Here is a 15204-nt window from a genome sequence, read left to right as displayed (position 1 = left end):
CGTGTGTTCAATCCCTGCATTGGCCGAGAAAGTTCATCCAGATTTTCCGGCGTGGTTCAGTGATGCAGGACCGAGGTTCTGTGTATACATTGGCGTGTACGTAAAAGATCCCTTGGCCGTCTTCATTAGCCCAGTCAGAGGAGAAGAACAGTACATTAAACCCCATTTCATTTTATTTCAATTTCTCTAAATTTGTTTGTGGTTCAGTCTTATAAAATGTTCTTCCAAATGTTTTGTGTATATTATATGTTTAACCGTGTATATAGATGTTTAATTGTGTATATAGATGTTTAATTGTGTATATAGATGTTCAACCGTGTATATTGTATGTTTAACCGTGTATATTATAGAGTTCTGTACCAGCAGCAGAATCAGCCTATGGATGCGTTACAAGCCTATATCTGTGCTGTACAACTGGATAAATCCCATCAAGCTGCGTGGACAGATCTAGGAGTATTGTATGAATCGTGTAATCAACCTACTGACGCTTTAACCTGTTATCAACGTGCTGCTAGAAATAGTAAAGGTTCGTTCATTAACCTTACAACTCTGGCATATATCATTCAATTTCTTGTTGCTTCCTTAACAATTAAGTGAAGTTTTGAGTGCACTGTGATCCACTAAATGGGTGGGGGCTGAGTAGACAGGCCTCTGGATTCTTATTTAGTATCCAAGGACAACCATTCGAGATTTTTCACATCCCGGCACACATTGCAGGGCAGGAGTGGTTGGATGGCCGAATGACAAGGAGTAGGGTCGCCTGTCCAATCTCGTGGGTTTTCTCCAGGTCATCTGGTTTCCTCCCACAACTGAAGACCCCTACATGCAAGCGAATTAGACATGCAGAACCCTTTGGACATTTATGACGATTTACATATGAGTGCAGGTCCGAGCTTCTGTTTCTAGTGGGTTGGGGCATAAAATAATGTTTTGAAATTATCACGTTGATTTTCCACATCTTAGGGATAATTGTTTAATATTTAATCATCTGTATACGTGTGTTAAAAATTAATTATAAATTTCAATCAATATTGTGTTGTGTGTGGTATATATACTTGATGGAATATTTTGTATTTATTACAGTTCATGCTAACGCTAATTTAGCTGCCAAAATTAAATTTTTACATCATAATTTAAAAAACATACCAATGCAACATTTTCAAACAAAGTAAGTACTCACATTTTTATATTTTTTTGATCGAATGTCACGGTGGCTAAGAGGGTAAGATGCTGGCTTCCTAATCTGGGGGTCGGGTGTACACATTGGCATGCATGTAAAAGATCCCTTGCCACTGTCCGGCAAACTTTCCCTCATAGCATACTGTATGGCGTATGCCCGTCTTCATTAGCCCAGTTCGGAGTAGGACGTTAAACCCGGAACCCCATTTAATTTCATTCACCTGAGACTATTGGCCTATGTTTTATAATATTTTGTTGAGGATTTGTTGTCACTAACAAATGAAGCTTTGTTGTTATTTTAGGCCTAAAACACTGCCTAATATAGAGGAAGCCTGGAGACTCCCTATACCTGCTGAATTAACATCAAGACAAAACTCAGGTGGTCTTACCTCACAGGTAAAAATTTAATCCCTTTACAGTAAAACTCTTAAATTCTCTACACTGCCATGGTTCATTATATAAACGATTTCGCACCAGATTGGTTCAAGGTTTGAGGAATGGATGAGGACGACTTCCTATAGAGGAATCAAGAATATCATATCTGGAGCTCCTCAGTGATCAAAGTTTTATTATTTTCAATTTTTCTTTGTATGAATTTGACCACGGCTAACGAGGGCGCCTTATTGACAGTGCATGTTTTTAAAACTTCGAAATGACAAAACTTATGATTTATGGATATTACAACATTTAGAATCGGTTGCATAATTTGGACTATTTCAGCCTTGTGGAATTTTATCAACGGGAGGATCAGTTATGCCCCCTTCTATGGCGCAGACACAAGGTTTTAATACAGATAGAATGGAAGAGGAGAAGAAATCAAGAAAGCGAGTAAGTAAATGATTATTTTGGTCACGGCACCAGAATAATTATCGCGCTAAATTTCACTTTGTTCAGTTGGTGGATCATCTCTTGTCATCTTCCTGATTTATCACTGGTTTCCTCCCTTGTGTGCAAGTTAAATAAGTCCACAAATCTCATTATTCTTTACATTTCAATTCTGGATCGATTTATTTATTTTTAACACAAAGTTATTATTTTTGTAGCCTTCGTCGGAGAATATGGAGATTCCGACCACACCTCCACAACCAGGTTTTATGAGTCGTGAACAGTTGAATCTTTTACAATTATTGGCCAGTCAACCAAACTTAACCCCACAACAACAACAAGCATTGAGACAATTACAACATCAGTTTACTCAACAACAACAGATGAAGATAAATAATCCACAGGTAAACTACTTTCACTTTCACTTTCACTAAATCTGTCATGGTCCCTCTTTACCTCATTAGTTTTTCGGATGGGACAAAAAACCAGGGTAAAAGATCCCTTGGCAGTTGGAATTCGATGTAGGCGATAGTGCCGCTGTCCGGGCAAAATTTCCCTCATAGCACACTGTATGGCATATGCCCGTCTTCATTAGCCCAGTCGGAGCAGAACAGTAGGACGTTAAACCCCATTTCATTGCTTCATTGAAAGCAGTTTTTCAACATACATGTCTAAAACCCACGAAGTTGGACAGGCGACCCTATATAAACAAAATGCAGAAATAATAATTACATGTTTTTTTGTTTCAGGCTGTGGTAAGACCAGGACAACCAGGCCATTCAACTAGCCCTCCATCCAGTCAGCATAATTCACCTGGTTCAAGTGGATCTCCAGGTAACGTGTTTGGACGACCTTCACCTTCTTCATTTGAGTTTCTGTCATCTGAGCGTCTGCATGGTTCTAGCACCTCATCTTTCTCTGGTTTTCCTACATTCTCAAATTTTACCAAATCTCTCGATAACTTTTTACAGTCTCAAACTCCTACTCCTCTTTCTTCACCTTCTGCATACTCTGCCCATGCATCTTCCACATCTGCTGCACCATTTTATTCCTCGAGTAACACTGATGTTGATTTCCTGCCCTATTCAGGTAAACCCAGAATGCCAGGTCAAGGTCAAAGTGGAGAACAAGATCAAGGTCAGAGACTACCTGGTGGAGTGCCTTTACCTTTACACGGGAATCTACCTCCTGCCTCCAACATTCCATTCAACCGTGGCAATGGACCAGTCACGCCTCATCGATCAGCAGCAGCATTGGCAGCGACGTCGGCAAACGCCAATGCCTCAGGAATAACTCTGCCGTCTGCTGGTCCACTTCACCCGACATCGATCTCAAACACTTTACCATCAGATTTTATACACAATCTACGAGCAGCCAACATGAGCGAACAGGAAATCAGCAGTCTACTCTCCCGACCAAACATTACTACCTCTATTGCGGAAGATTTCATCACTCAATTTTCAAGAAGTAAAAAGGCAGGCGATGCTAGTCAAGGAGCGTTATCCATGAAACCTTTAACTCTCTCACAGTCACACATTAAAAACTTATTACATTCCACAAGTGAAGGAAGCGGCAAGATGGAGCAGAAAGATAAACAGATTTCAGCATTTAATTTACAACTGTCTGGCAAAGAAATAATAGATTTATCTCGAGGCTTAGGTAACATTTAACTTTTAAATCTTTTGTTTTTTTTTCAACAAAAAAAAATCAAAAAAATCTTTTTCCGCGAATTAGACTCGCTTAAATGTGGGATGTTTTAAGTGGTGGACACATTAGCCGAATCATTGGGCTGACTCGTTCGGCTGAATCAATTGGCGCCAAGTTTTTTTCGGCCCAATAGTTTGACACACTAGTCAAATCCTTCGCACAATTCACCAGACGATTGCATCACTTTCACGTCACATGATTAAACATGGTGACTTCTTGATATGAGTGGATGATGAGTGGTGATTGACTAATGAATTGTACAATTGGGCGAATGCTTCGGCGAAGCGGACACACTTTTTCAAGTATCTGATTGGGATTAAAAACTATGATAATTGATATTTATATGATTGTGATAAGAAAATAATTTATTTATATTTGTTATTATTTATATTCATTTATAAATTTCTTTCAGGTAAAAATGGCTTCTGCTTAACGAATATGTTACAAGACTTTGGTCCACCCCCTTCCCCAGCCGCCCCACCGTCACCCCCGTTACCAAAAGATCATCTGAACCCACCTACACCTAGTGTCTATGTAAGTTGGGTTTTTTTTAATCATTTAAATTTTATACTTCATTGAAGTAAGAAATAAGCTGACTGCTGGTCACGGATGTCATACTTCATAGAAGCTAGAAATAAGTCCATTGCTAGTCACAAATTTCATACCTCATGGAATCAACGTTTGTAAGCAAGACAGCTCATTGTTTTCAAGGGCAAATGTTTTGGAAGATAAATTAACATATTATGTAATTGGTTACTTTTTTCGCTAAATGTTTTGGAAGTCATTTTGTGTTTATTATATGCCTGGTAAAAATTATAAGGGCAAGAGGACTTCACCACACACAACAAATGCAACCTGAAAAATCTTATCACAAACGAGACCGACACAAGGACGTCTGATTTCTGATGAATTGCTAAAATGTTGTTTATGAAATGTTGTTTATAAAATGTTGTTTATAAAATGTTGTTTATGAAATGTTTATTTGTATTTTAGTTGGAGAGTAAAAGAGATGCCTTTTCACCAGAATTACAACAATATTGTCACTCACAGCCAGTAGTAGTTATTCGTGGATTAGCAGGAGCACTCAAATTAGGTAAATTAAATAAATTTTACCCTATATCAATACTCTATATCGTAACTTTCCGTCAATAAACAATCCATGACGTCATTTTAGTCCTTCTGCTCATAGAAATATAGAATATGAGCAGAAGGACTAAAATGACGTCACAGATTGTTTATTGATGTAAAGTTACGACTACTCATGGAGACAACAGGAATTACTAACCTTGAAATTTATCTGTTGCCAGTAATATTGATATTCGGATTCATGTTATACTTATGGAAAGGATATGTTGATATAATTACTTGCATTATTTAAACAAATTTGAAGATTTTCCGGTGTCCTTTTATCTATAGTAAAATTATATGATGGAATTCCTTTACCTTATAGATTTCAAAGTTGTGTATTTATAATATAGTTTTTTTATTTTTTAGATTTAGGATTATTTTCTACAAAAACTTTAGTTGAAGCGAATTCTGATCACAGGGTAGAAGTACGAGCGCAGGTCAGTATTATATTTTCTTTAAGTTCTTTAAGCTACAATACGACTGAAGTACAAAAAATATTTAGACAAAAATAGTAATTTAGACAATTAAACAGAATACCATCTTGACACCAGTGTTCATGGATAGCAGTGTGGTGAGAAAGAAATGGGTTTTAACCATCCACTCGACACAAACTAGGTCATTTCGGGACTAAGATGGTTCAATTTTGGTTCAATATTCACTTGTGCATAGAGGTCTTTAGCAGTGGGAGGACCCGGAGAAAACCCGCGAGGTTGGACAGGCGACCCTACTCCTTGTCACATGTAACCTGCGGATCGAAACCACGCCAGTTGACTCAGTGACAGACCTTATGATACTGCGCGCACACGCTAACCATTCGGCCACCCGACCCCCCCTAGTAGTGTGGAATCAATAGTAAGTAACATGTACTTTTAAAGATCGCCATAACATAATTTTTTTTCAAAGTATTAAACTGTAATGGAGTATTTTATTATTTATAGAAACAACAAGCACCAGATGAGAATAGAGACCAGTTAGGTAAAAAAGTGTGGAAATGTGAAAGTAGCAGAAGTCATACATCTATTGCCAAATATGCTCAATATCAGGCGTCATCCTTCCAGGAATCATTAAGGGTAAGTAAAAGTTTAAAGAATAACCTGGATATTTTAAACAAGCCCTCAAAACAAAGCTGCTGTCTTTGTAACATCAGTAATTGACGTTTGTGGTCTAAGGGGAGATAATTTTGCAGAGTTCTCTCCCTTGTGTGTATATAATTAAAGATGTTCTACTTTTATTTTATAGGAAGAACATGATAAAGCCCGAGGTCAACATAAAGATTCTGATAGTGATTCAAATTCCTCTACATCTTCTAAAAAGTAAGTATTTAATCTTAAATAAACAGGAAAAGGATAACATGTTTGTTTACTAATTTTACTTTTGTTTTTTTAATTTAAACCCTGGACTGTTGAATGCCAGATCATTTATTTCTTAGTATTGGCTCTCCTGAGCTAAAATATTACGTTAGAGGTGCCCCATCACTACTATTTGAGCTGTATTCGGGACCCTCACAAGCCCATGTGGCACCCCAGGGCAAAACTTTCAGTGACGCCCTTGGAATTTGATATAAGAGAAGGCCGTAGTGCCGCTGTATGGCGTATGCCCGTTTTCATTAGCCCAGTAAGAGTAGGACATTAAACCCCATTTCATTTCATTTCTAGATGTAGGGAACTGGAGTCTGCTGAGCTATAAAAAAAAAGAAACGATATATAGACCTATATTTAGATCTGAAAATAGAACAAAATGTGTCCGGGGGGGGGGGGGGGGGGGGTGATGATCTCGGCAAGATTATTGTTGACATTAAAAATACCAGCAATCATGTAGAAGGATCTCGTTTATTTTATCAAGCTTATTAATAACATTGACCTGTTTTTTTCAGAAAAAAGTCAAAAGTGATAAAGTTTGGAACGAATGTAGATTTATCTGATGAGAGAAAATGGCGTAGTCAACTTCACGAGTTAACAAAGTTGCCAGCTTTTACTCGTGTTGTTTCTGCCGGTAATCTTCTCAGTCATGTAGGTCATACCATATTAGGTATGAATACTGTACAGCTTTATATGAAAGTGCCTGGATCGCGTACACCTGGTAGGTTTATTAACATTCTTATATTTTAACCATAACATTGTTGTCATTGGTTGTCTGGGCAACAATTGTACAAATCGGGTTTGACTTTCCATAACTGGTCAGAATTTTTCAAATTCCTTGGGAGAAGGCTATTTTCTCACTGATGTACTGCTATACATTTTAAGAACTTATATTAAAATTTCAGTCAAATTGCTCCACTCTGAACCGAGATATTATTTTTTGAATTTTAAGCCTAGCTTCGATCATCATAAGATGACATGGAGAGTTGATTATGGTCTGAATAAGTTCATTAATGTCTAATTAATAATTTAGATAATATTTAAGGCCTAAAGAAAGGCCTTCAATAGGCAGATTTAGATCTTGCATAATGTATGTTGAAACAGAATGTTAAACCCCATTCTTCTCCTGTTCTAGGTCATCAAGAAAATAATAATTTTTGTTCTGTAAATATAAATATTGGACCAGGAGATTGTGAATGGTTTGCTGTACCCGATCAATATTGGGGAGTTATACAGAGTTTATGTGAAAGGTTAGTTTCTTTTACTTAGAATCCAGCATGAATCAGCAGGGGGATGATCGAATTGTTAGCGTGTGCCCGCTGTATCATAAGATCTGTCATTGAGTCAACTGGTGAGGTTTCGATTCTCCGGTTGTACGTGACAAGGAGTAGGGTCGTCTGTCCAACCTCATATGTTTTCTCCAGGTCCTCCGCTTAACCTTCAGACCTTCAATATAGAATGTTTCAGGAAGCCACTTTCCAGGTGATGACCTGTAAGTGTTAAATATTTTATACCACTGAATAGAGGAATTCAAGATCTGTCCAAAAATATATACATTTCAACATTTGTATGATTTATTCTTAAATCTAAATAGTTACAGGATTTTTCTTTCCTTGATGAAACAATCTGTGACGTCATATTAGTCTTTCTGCTCATAGAAATATAGAGTTTTCCGTGTTGAAACCCAAAAACAATCCGACGGTTAAAGGGTTAATCCAGACAAAATTCTTGATCCACAAACATATGAAATGAGAAAATACTAGATGTTAGTTCCAGTTGAAAACGTGAAGACCATCATGTATGAATAGATTTTAAAGATTTGTATTGTTTTGATATTTCAGACATAATATAAATTATTTAACGGGATCATGGTGGCCTGTATTAGAAGATCTATACGAAGAAGATGTACCTGTTTATAGATTCATCCAGAAACCTGGAGATCTGGTGTGGATTGGACCTGGAACAGTTCACTGGGTTCAAGCTGTGGTAAGTGTTTTATTGTAACATTCGTAGCAATGGGTTAATTTGAAGGAGCTTATTATATTAGTGTCCTAACAATTTCTACTTCCTTGTCATGTCATCTTTTTTGGGGGGATCACGGTGGCTAAATGGGTAAGATGAAGGTCGGGTGTTTGATCCCTGCATTGGCCGAGAAAGTTCATCCAGATTTTCCGGCGTGATTCTCCCTTGTCAGAGATGCAGGACGGAGGGCCTGACAAGGACAGTTGTCTAGTCGTTCGGATGGGACGAAAAACAGGTTCTGTGTACACATTGGCGTGTACGTAAAAGATCCCTTGGCAGTTGGAATTTGATATAAGAGTAGGTCGTAGTACTGCTGCCCAGGCGAAATTTCCCTCATAGCACACTGTATGGCGTATGCCTGTCTTCATTGGCCCAGTCGGAGCAGAACTGTAGGACGTTAAACTCCATTTCATTTCATTTTATTTTTGACTGTTGGTATGGTAAATATTGAACAGCCAGAAACTACTACTAGTCCTTAGAACTCTGCAAATCCATTGACATATGTGAATACCTTTCCTTGCTAGGGGTGTCACACCTGTTCACATGATTATGGCGATATAAGGAGTCCTAATTACGGGTTAATTTTAAAAAGGAAGTTGAAACTAAAATGCTGTTGACATGACTGTTTATGTTGTCTTTAACTTAAATTAAATGGCGGCTGTCTTATTCTTTAAAAATCATCATCTATTGATGTTAATATTGTATGTTTATATTTTAGGGTTGGTGTAATAATATAGCATGGAATGTTGGACCCATGACAGCTCGCCAGTATCAGTTAGCTTTAGAACGTTATGAATGGAATAAATTACAATGTTATAAATCTATTGTTCCGATGGTACATTTATCATGGAATATCGCCCGTAATATCAGCATTGTAGAGCCTAGAATGTATGAATTGGTCAAGTAAGTTTATAAGTTTTATTACTAATAATTAAAAGTTGATCATAAAAAATACATATTCATATGGTGGGGTTGAATGGCTGAATGGTTAGTATGTGCATGCTGTATCATAAGGTCTGTCATTGAGTCAACTGGCATGGTTTCGATTCCCCGGTTGTACGTGGCAAGGAGTAGGGTCGCTTGTCCAACCTCGTGGGTTTTCTCTGAATCCTAAGCTTTCCTCCTGCTAAAGACCACTACGCTCAAGCGAATTAATGAAATAAAATTGAACCATGTGTTAGTCCCGAAATGACCTAGTTTGTGTCCAGTGGACGTTAAACCCCATTTATCTGTCTCTTGCCATGTAATAGACAATACAGGAAAACTGCTTTAAAACACATAGACAGAACAAAAATACAAGAGTACAGCACATGCAATACAATCTATATATTCTCAAGTTGAAAACATGAAGATTGAAATTGAAAATATCTGGGACCCGTTTCATGAAGCATACGACGAAAGTTATGTACATGAGGGTTAAATATAAATGTCTAGTAAAATGTTTGAAATATGTTCGCTTTCCAAAATCGGACTCATTGATGTTTAAGAGATGCGATAGGTGTGGACGATTCCAATAGATTATCAATAGAAATTGGCAAGATTTTCGGACAAAATCAATGCTTACAAAGAGTGGGATATCTGTCAATGCTTACAAAAAGTGGGATGTCTGTCAAATTATGAAACTACATTTTGAATTGTTATGGATTACCAACTTTATTTGTATTTGTTTAATGTATGTAACAATTATTTTATAGGTATGTTTTACTGAGATCATTACGACAAATACAGATGTTAATAGATTTTGTGGAGGAGTTGGGATTTGAGGTAAAATGGCAGGGCCGAGCACGAGATGAAGCTGCCACTTATTGTGATGATTGTGAGGTAAGATTCAAATACAACAGATCTAAATATTGGTGAATATTTGCAGGAGTTCTTTAGATTCTTTTAATGATAATCTTCAACGCATCTCTTAAATTCGGGAAAATTAAGCTAGATGAATAATATGATAATGTAATGTTTGAATTAAAGATACATTATGGGAGATTAGATAAAGAGTTGACTGTTCTCGCTATAATAGTTAAAAACTAGATAACGTAAATAGAACATGCTGACAATTTCAATCAAGTTGCTCCACTCTGAACTGAGATATTAGCGATTGAATTTTAGGCCTAGCCTCGGTCATCATTCCTAAAGTCGGTATGATAAAAAAAACAAAGTCCTGATTATCCATTTTGACATTCAATAATCCATTACAAAATTTATTCAAATCCAGAAAATATCGCAGGCTAGCGATGACATCGAGAGTTGATTATGGCCTGGATAAGTTAATTAATGTCTTATTAATAATTTAGATAACATTTAAGGCCTAAAGAAAGACTTGCAATAGGCAGATTTAGCTCTTGCATAATGTATGTTTAATATGACACACATATAGTTTCCATTATTTTTTTTAATGCTAATTTTGTTTGTTTTCAGTTGGAGGTGTTTAATATTTTGTTTGTAAAGGAACAAGATAAGAAATTTGTCGTCCATTGTCAGGACTGTGCTCGTAAAATCAGTCCAAAGTTAGAAAACTTCATTGTTCTCAATCAGTATAAACTAGAAACTCTCATAGAGATATACGACAACTTCGTTATTCATGTGAGTATATATTTAGACAATCCTAAATGACACTGGCCAATCGTAATTTTACTCATTATTATCAGGATGTGGTTTAATTTAATATCTTCTAAGTGCACTCTATATAGTAATGAGAAAGATATGACTGAAATTAATACTCAATGGCAGTGGTTCTCAATCTTTTTTTGCCAGCGGCACACCTTGGAACACTTGAAAAAATAGCGGCACACGTCATGGCTAAATATAAATGAAAAATTTTGCAAAATAAAAACATGGCAAGTCATAGACGGCATACAATCGTAGACACAGTCAGTCATAGACACATAGAATGACTCAAACTAAATAAAGAAAAACACAACTATGAGCCTATCAGTAGACACCAGTGAATACTCAACTGGGATCACAAAGTCATGGTTTTTCACATTTTCTTACTGTGCCGTTCAAAATGTAGAGGCACACTGGTTGAGAATCCCTGCTCTATAGGGATTGAAAGAGTATCATTCAAATTCGAAGTTTAAAATCATTGTAATTACTGTTTGTAGATAAAGTAATTTGTCTTCAGCTTTGCATACAGTAATTAAGTAAATTTAACTATATAGCATGAGAATTATTAATTAGATCAGTAAATTTCTATGACCAGCCCATCTTCATTAGCCCAGTTTAGGAGCAGAACAGTAGGATGTTAAACCCCATTTCATTTCCCTATGATCAGTGTGTAGCTACACAAAATATTTACCAGTATTAAATTTCTTTCATTGAAAATTATTCACTACGGACATTTTTAAAGATGTTTCAAATTAATATATAAATTATGAATCTTTTTGCCTCCACAATGATTTAATCAAATTTGTGTTCTTTATTTCAGTCAAGCACACCTTCTGCCTCTGGTAGTATCTGTTGATAATCCAATGTGCTCTTCATCATCAAATTGCGTGTGCGTGTGGTTGATGTCATGACATTATGGATGCTACATCATCAGTTATTGTGCATGAATACAGACATGACTATGAAGTGATAGTGATGTTGCTCATTTCTACTATTTCTGTAAAAAAAAAAAATGGATATATAAGTGACTGAATAGATGACTTGAAGAAAAGTTTGCTTAAAATAGTGTGATATAATTTTGGAGTAAAGAGTGAAATTTTTTTTTTTGTGAAGAAAATACGATAGATACAATGTGACATTTGCTAAATGACATTATTTATGTGTAAAAGTTCTATATTTCATTTCATGGGTAATACATCACTGATTTCATGGTGTTTATGTAACTTGTGTATTACATCATCATATATTGTGTAGATATTTCTATTAATAGATGATAATAAGACAGACAAGAGTAGTCTGTTGTAGATGTTATAAATGATGGATTGATCATATTGTAACAAAGTGAAAGTTAGATTCTCAGGTATAAATTAAAAGTAGAAAAAATGAGTTCTCATATTTATATAATTGAGAGAGAAATGGCTCCTCTGAGCTATTTATTATGAAGCAGGGAGCTAAAAAAAAACATCAGGTGTAATAATTACAAGCCTTATAATATCAAAATGGCAGGAGATTCGATAACATAAAGATATTTTTTACTTGAACTACAATCATGGTGTTTTATATACCAATCAGACGATACTAAATGGCAGTCAAATTATCATTGATCAAAACTTACTATGCAATAAACCATATCACATGATCATTTTAGGTCATTTTGATTGGTAGATTGTAAGAGAAATTGAAAGTAGCTATTTACAAGCGTCGAATGATCTTTTTGATGGAATAAATTATAATTAGGCAGTAAGAAATGGACAAGAGAAAAGAAGCTCAAAATTTGTTGACGACAGGATCATTATAAACTGCTGAATTAAAAATGTACTTGATATTGAAGGGTATTTTAAAATGTGTTAATTTAGTCATGTAGGATTGGAAATATGTACTTGCCAAGATAAAACATCCCTAAAGAATAGAATGGACTAGTCCAAATATAAACTGCTAATAACAATTAAGAGGCTAGTCCATTTTTGTGAAAAGGGAGAAACACATATTTCCAGTTTTGTACCACAAGAGGTCAAAAGTACATAAAAGGCAAAACACATCTGCTCACCTCATTTACATATTATATATATTATTCCACCAATCACAATAAGTGAAATGATCTCATTAACATATTTATCATCTAATTTATATTCCATCAAACCATATTTGGTAAAACATCGAAATAATGGTCCATGTTCGTATTACATACATTATATATACTTGTAAAACTAAATTTGTACTCAAATCATTCATTGTAAGAGTATTAATTATTAATGTCTACTTTAATATTTTTCGTAATTATTTAAGATCATTTTTTTGTAACATTTTTCATAGATATATGTATTTCTATGAAATGATTGGTTAAGAGAATTATTGTTTACATTTTGTAATTTCGTATTGCTTTATTTCCTCAACGCCCTGAAATAACATAGTATATAAGGTCCCCCTTAAACCTTCTGTCTGTCCTAGACCAAGCTGTGGACCAATGAAATTCAAGGGTTTTGAGGCATTTTACACTGAAACACTACAATGCACTCTTGTAAAATTTTGTCATAAAAAAGAAGTTTAATTAATTTTGGATTTCTATTACATTGTTGTGATTCTAAACCGAAACTTGTAACATGTTCTTATGAATGGTGTGTGCGCTGTATCATAAGGTCTGTCATTGAATCAACTGGCGTGGTTTCGATTTCCTGGTTGTACGCGACAAGGAGTAGTAGGGTCGCCTGTCCAACTTCATGGCTTTTCTCCGGGTCCTCCAGTTTCATCCCACCACTAAAGACCCCTACGAGCAAGTGAATTAATGAAATAAAATAGAACCATGTTAGTGGACTTAAACCCCATTTCTCTCTCTCTCTCTCTCTCTCTCTCACATGAATGGAAATAAACACTGATATTGTGTAATATAAAAATTATCTCATAGAACAGAAACTAAAAAATGAAAATGGCAGTACCAATTTTGTGTGTATGATGAAATATTTTCATCAACAAGTTGAGTTTAGTGGCGGCATCCCAGCCAATGTAAGAAGCCCATATTGAGTCAATGTTATGTTATATAACAATAGTTTTTCAAATTTCGTTTTATTAATTTTTTCACAATCTTATGACTGATTTAATTTAGGGTTTTGATTTTCCTTGCAGCCTTAAAATATCTTCGTGAAGAAAAACTATTTTCCAAACTGTTTGATCTTTCTGCACTTGTTACGGTCGTATGCATTGCTCAGACTTCAGCTAAAGTTGTATGTTACGATAATTAAGTTTAAATTCAAAGTAAAAAGAAATATGCTACAGACAGAGTAATGCATATGTGAATTTATTAAGGCAGTAATCTAATTTTTGCAGCACATTATTTATTATTTGATCTCATCTTAAGTTATTTCTTTTTATCTCAGAGAAACAAAATGGGCAGTAAATAATTCTTAATAAATTATTGACACTATTCCTGTTCATTATTATAAAAATATGTACCGTATGAATGAAACAAGTTTTATATTTTCTGATACTGGATAATACTCAAATCAATAACTTATCTTTTTTCACTCCAGTTATTTTCCTATTTCTATAAAACATATCACTAGTTAACCGTTCCTTTTAAAATTAAACAAAATGCAGTACATTGCTTATGATTTCCAGTCAGTTTGAAGAATTGGTTAATACATTTTTTCAGACTTGGTTAGCAATTTATATTTCTGTTAATGGGTGCTAAGATTCTTTTATTTCTGCAATAATCCTAGCGATAAATTTTCGTTGGATTTTCACTTGAATTTAAGTAGTGGTAGGTAGCTCATCATTCCAGAATTTTCTTTCTCAAAATTCTAGATTTAAGATTCTTCTAAGTTCTGGGCCCTTATTCACGAAAACTTAATCTAAGATACAATCGAAATTTTAAGAAATACTGCAATTCGATTGGCTGACCAGTAAAATCAATTTGCATATATCCAATTTGCATATTGGTCAGCCAATCGAATTGCAGTATTTCTTAAAATTTCGATTGTATCTTAGTTTAAGTTTTGGTGAATAAGGGCCCAGTACTGTATCAAAGATATTAAATATGGATACAGTTTCAATCTTTACTTAAAACAATCTGATAAATTAACAGATAAATTAATTTATGGGGTTTTTTTTAATTTTAAATACGGTTTATTCATTCTTATGTAAACAAACGATGATTATTATTATTATTATTATACATATATATATTAAGTCTGTACAGTTTCTCATTATAACCATTGTCCATTGTAATGTTTTTTTTTCTAAGAAATATTACAATAAAATTTATAAATGTTATTTTGTCATTTTCTTGTGGAAAATATTTGTCGGAAATAAAGAGAGATTTAAATCTGTAATATCAACTTGGTTTTATTCAATAGAGTCTTGAATGCTCATCCCAAATATATTTGTT

At 34.9% G+C, this 15204-nt stretch overlaps 1 protein-coding gene across 5 annotated transcripts in view; it reads left to right on the top strand.

The window, feature by feature from the left end:
• Positions 1-15148, top strand: part of LOC126808513 (lysine-specific demethylase 6A) — an 88006-nt gene extending 72858 nt beyond the window's left edge. For 4 of the 5 annotated variants that reach the window (XM_056102934.1, XM_056102938.1, XM_056102936.1 and 1 more), the window contains 18 exons: positions 351-526; positions 1084-1168; positions 1482-1575; positions 1900-2007; positions 2223-2408; positions 2754-3663; positions 4124-4245; positions 4705-4804; positions 5206-5276; positions 5778-5909; positions 6079-6152; positions 6713-6918; positions 7333-7447; positions 8039-8183; positions 8938-9122; positions 9914-10040; positions 10635-10799; positions 11644-15148. In XM_056102934.1, coding sequence (XP_055958909.1) covers positions 351-526; positions 1084-1168; positions 1482-1575; positions 1900-2007; positions 2223-2408; positions 2754-3663; positions 4124-4245; positions 4705-4804; positions 5206-5276; positions 5778-5909; positions 6079-6152; positions 6713-6918; positions 7333-7447; positions 8039-8183; positions 8938-9122; positions 9914-10040; positions 10635-10799; positions 11644-11679 — 3037 coding nt within the window. In that variant the 3' untranslated portion in view covers positions 11680-15148. The remainder of the gene's footprint in view (positions 1-350; positions 527-1083; positions 1169-1481; positions 1576-1899; positions 2008-2222; positions 2409-2753; positions 3664-4123; positions 4246-4704; positions 4805-5205; positions 5277-5777; positions 5910-6078; positions 6153-6712; positions 6919-7332; positions 7448-8038; positions 8184-8937; positions 9123-9913; positions 10041-10634; positions 10800-11643) is intronic. The other variant, XM_056102935.1, reaches the window with a different exon arrangement.
• The last annotated feature ends 56 nt before the right edge of the window (positions 15149-15204 follow it).

The sequence above is a fragment of the Patella vulgata genome, chromosome 1 (genome assembly GCF_932274485.2).
Source record: "Patella vulgata chromosome 1, xgPatVulg1.2, whole genome shotgun sequence".
Classification (NCBI taxonomy): domain Eukaryota; kingdom Metazoa; phylum Mollusca; class Gastropoda; family Patellidae; genus Patella; species Patella vulgata.
Note: the sequence above shows the minus strand (reverse complement) of the source record. Positions and strands in the feature narration are given on the sequence as shown.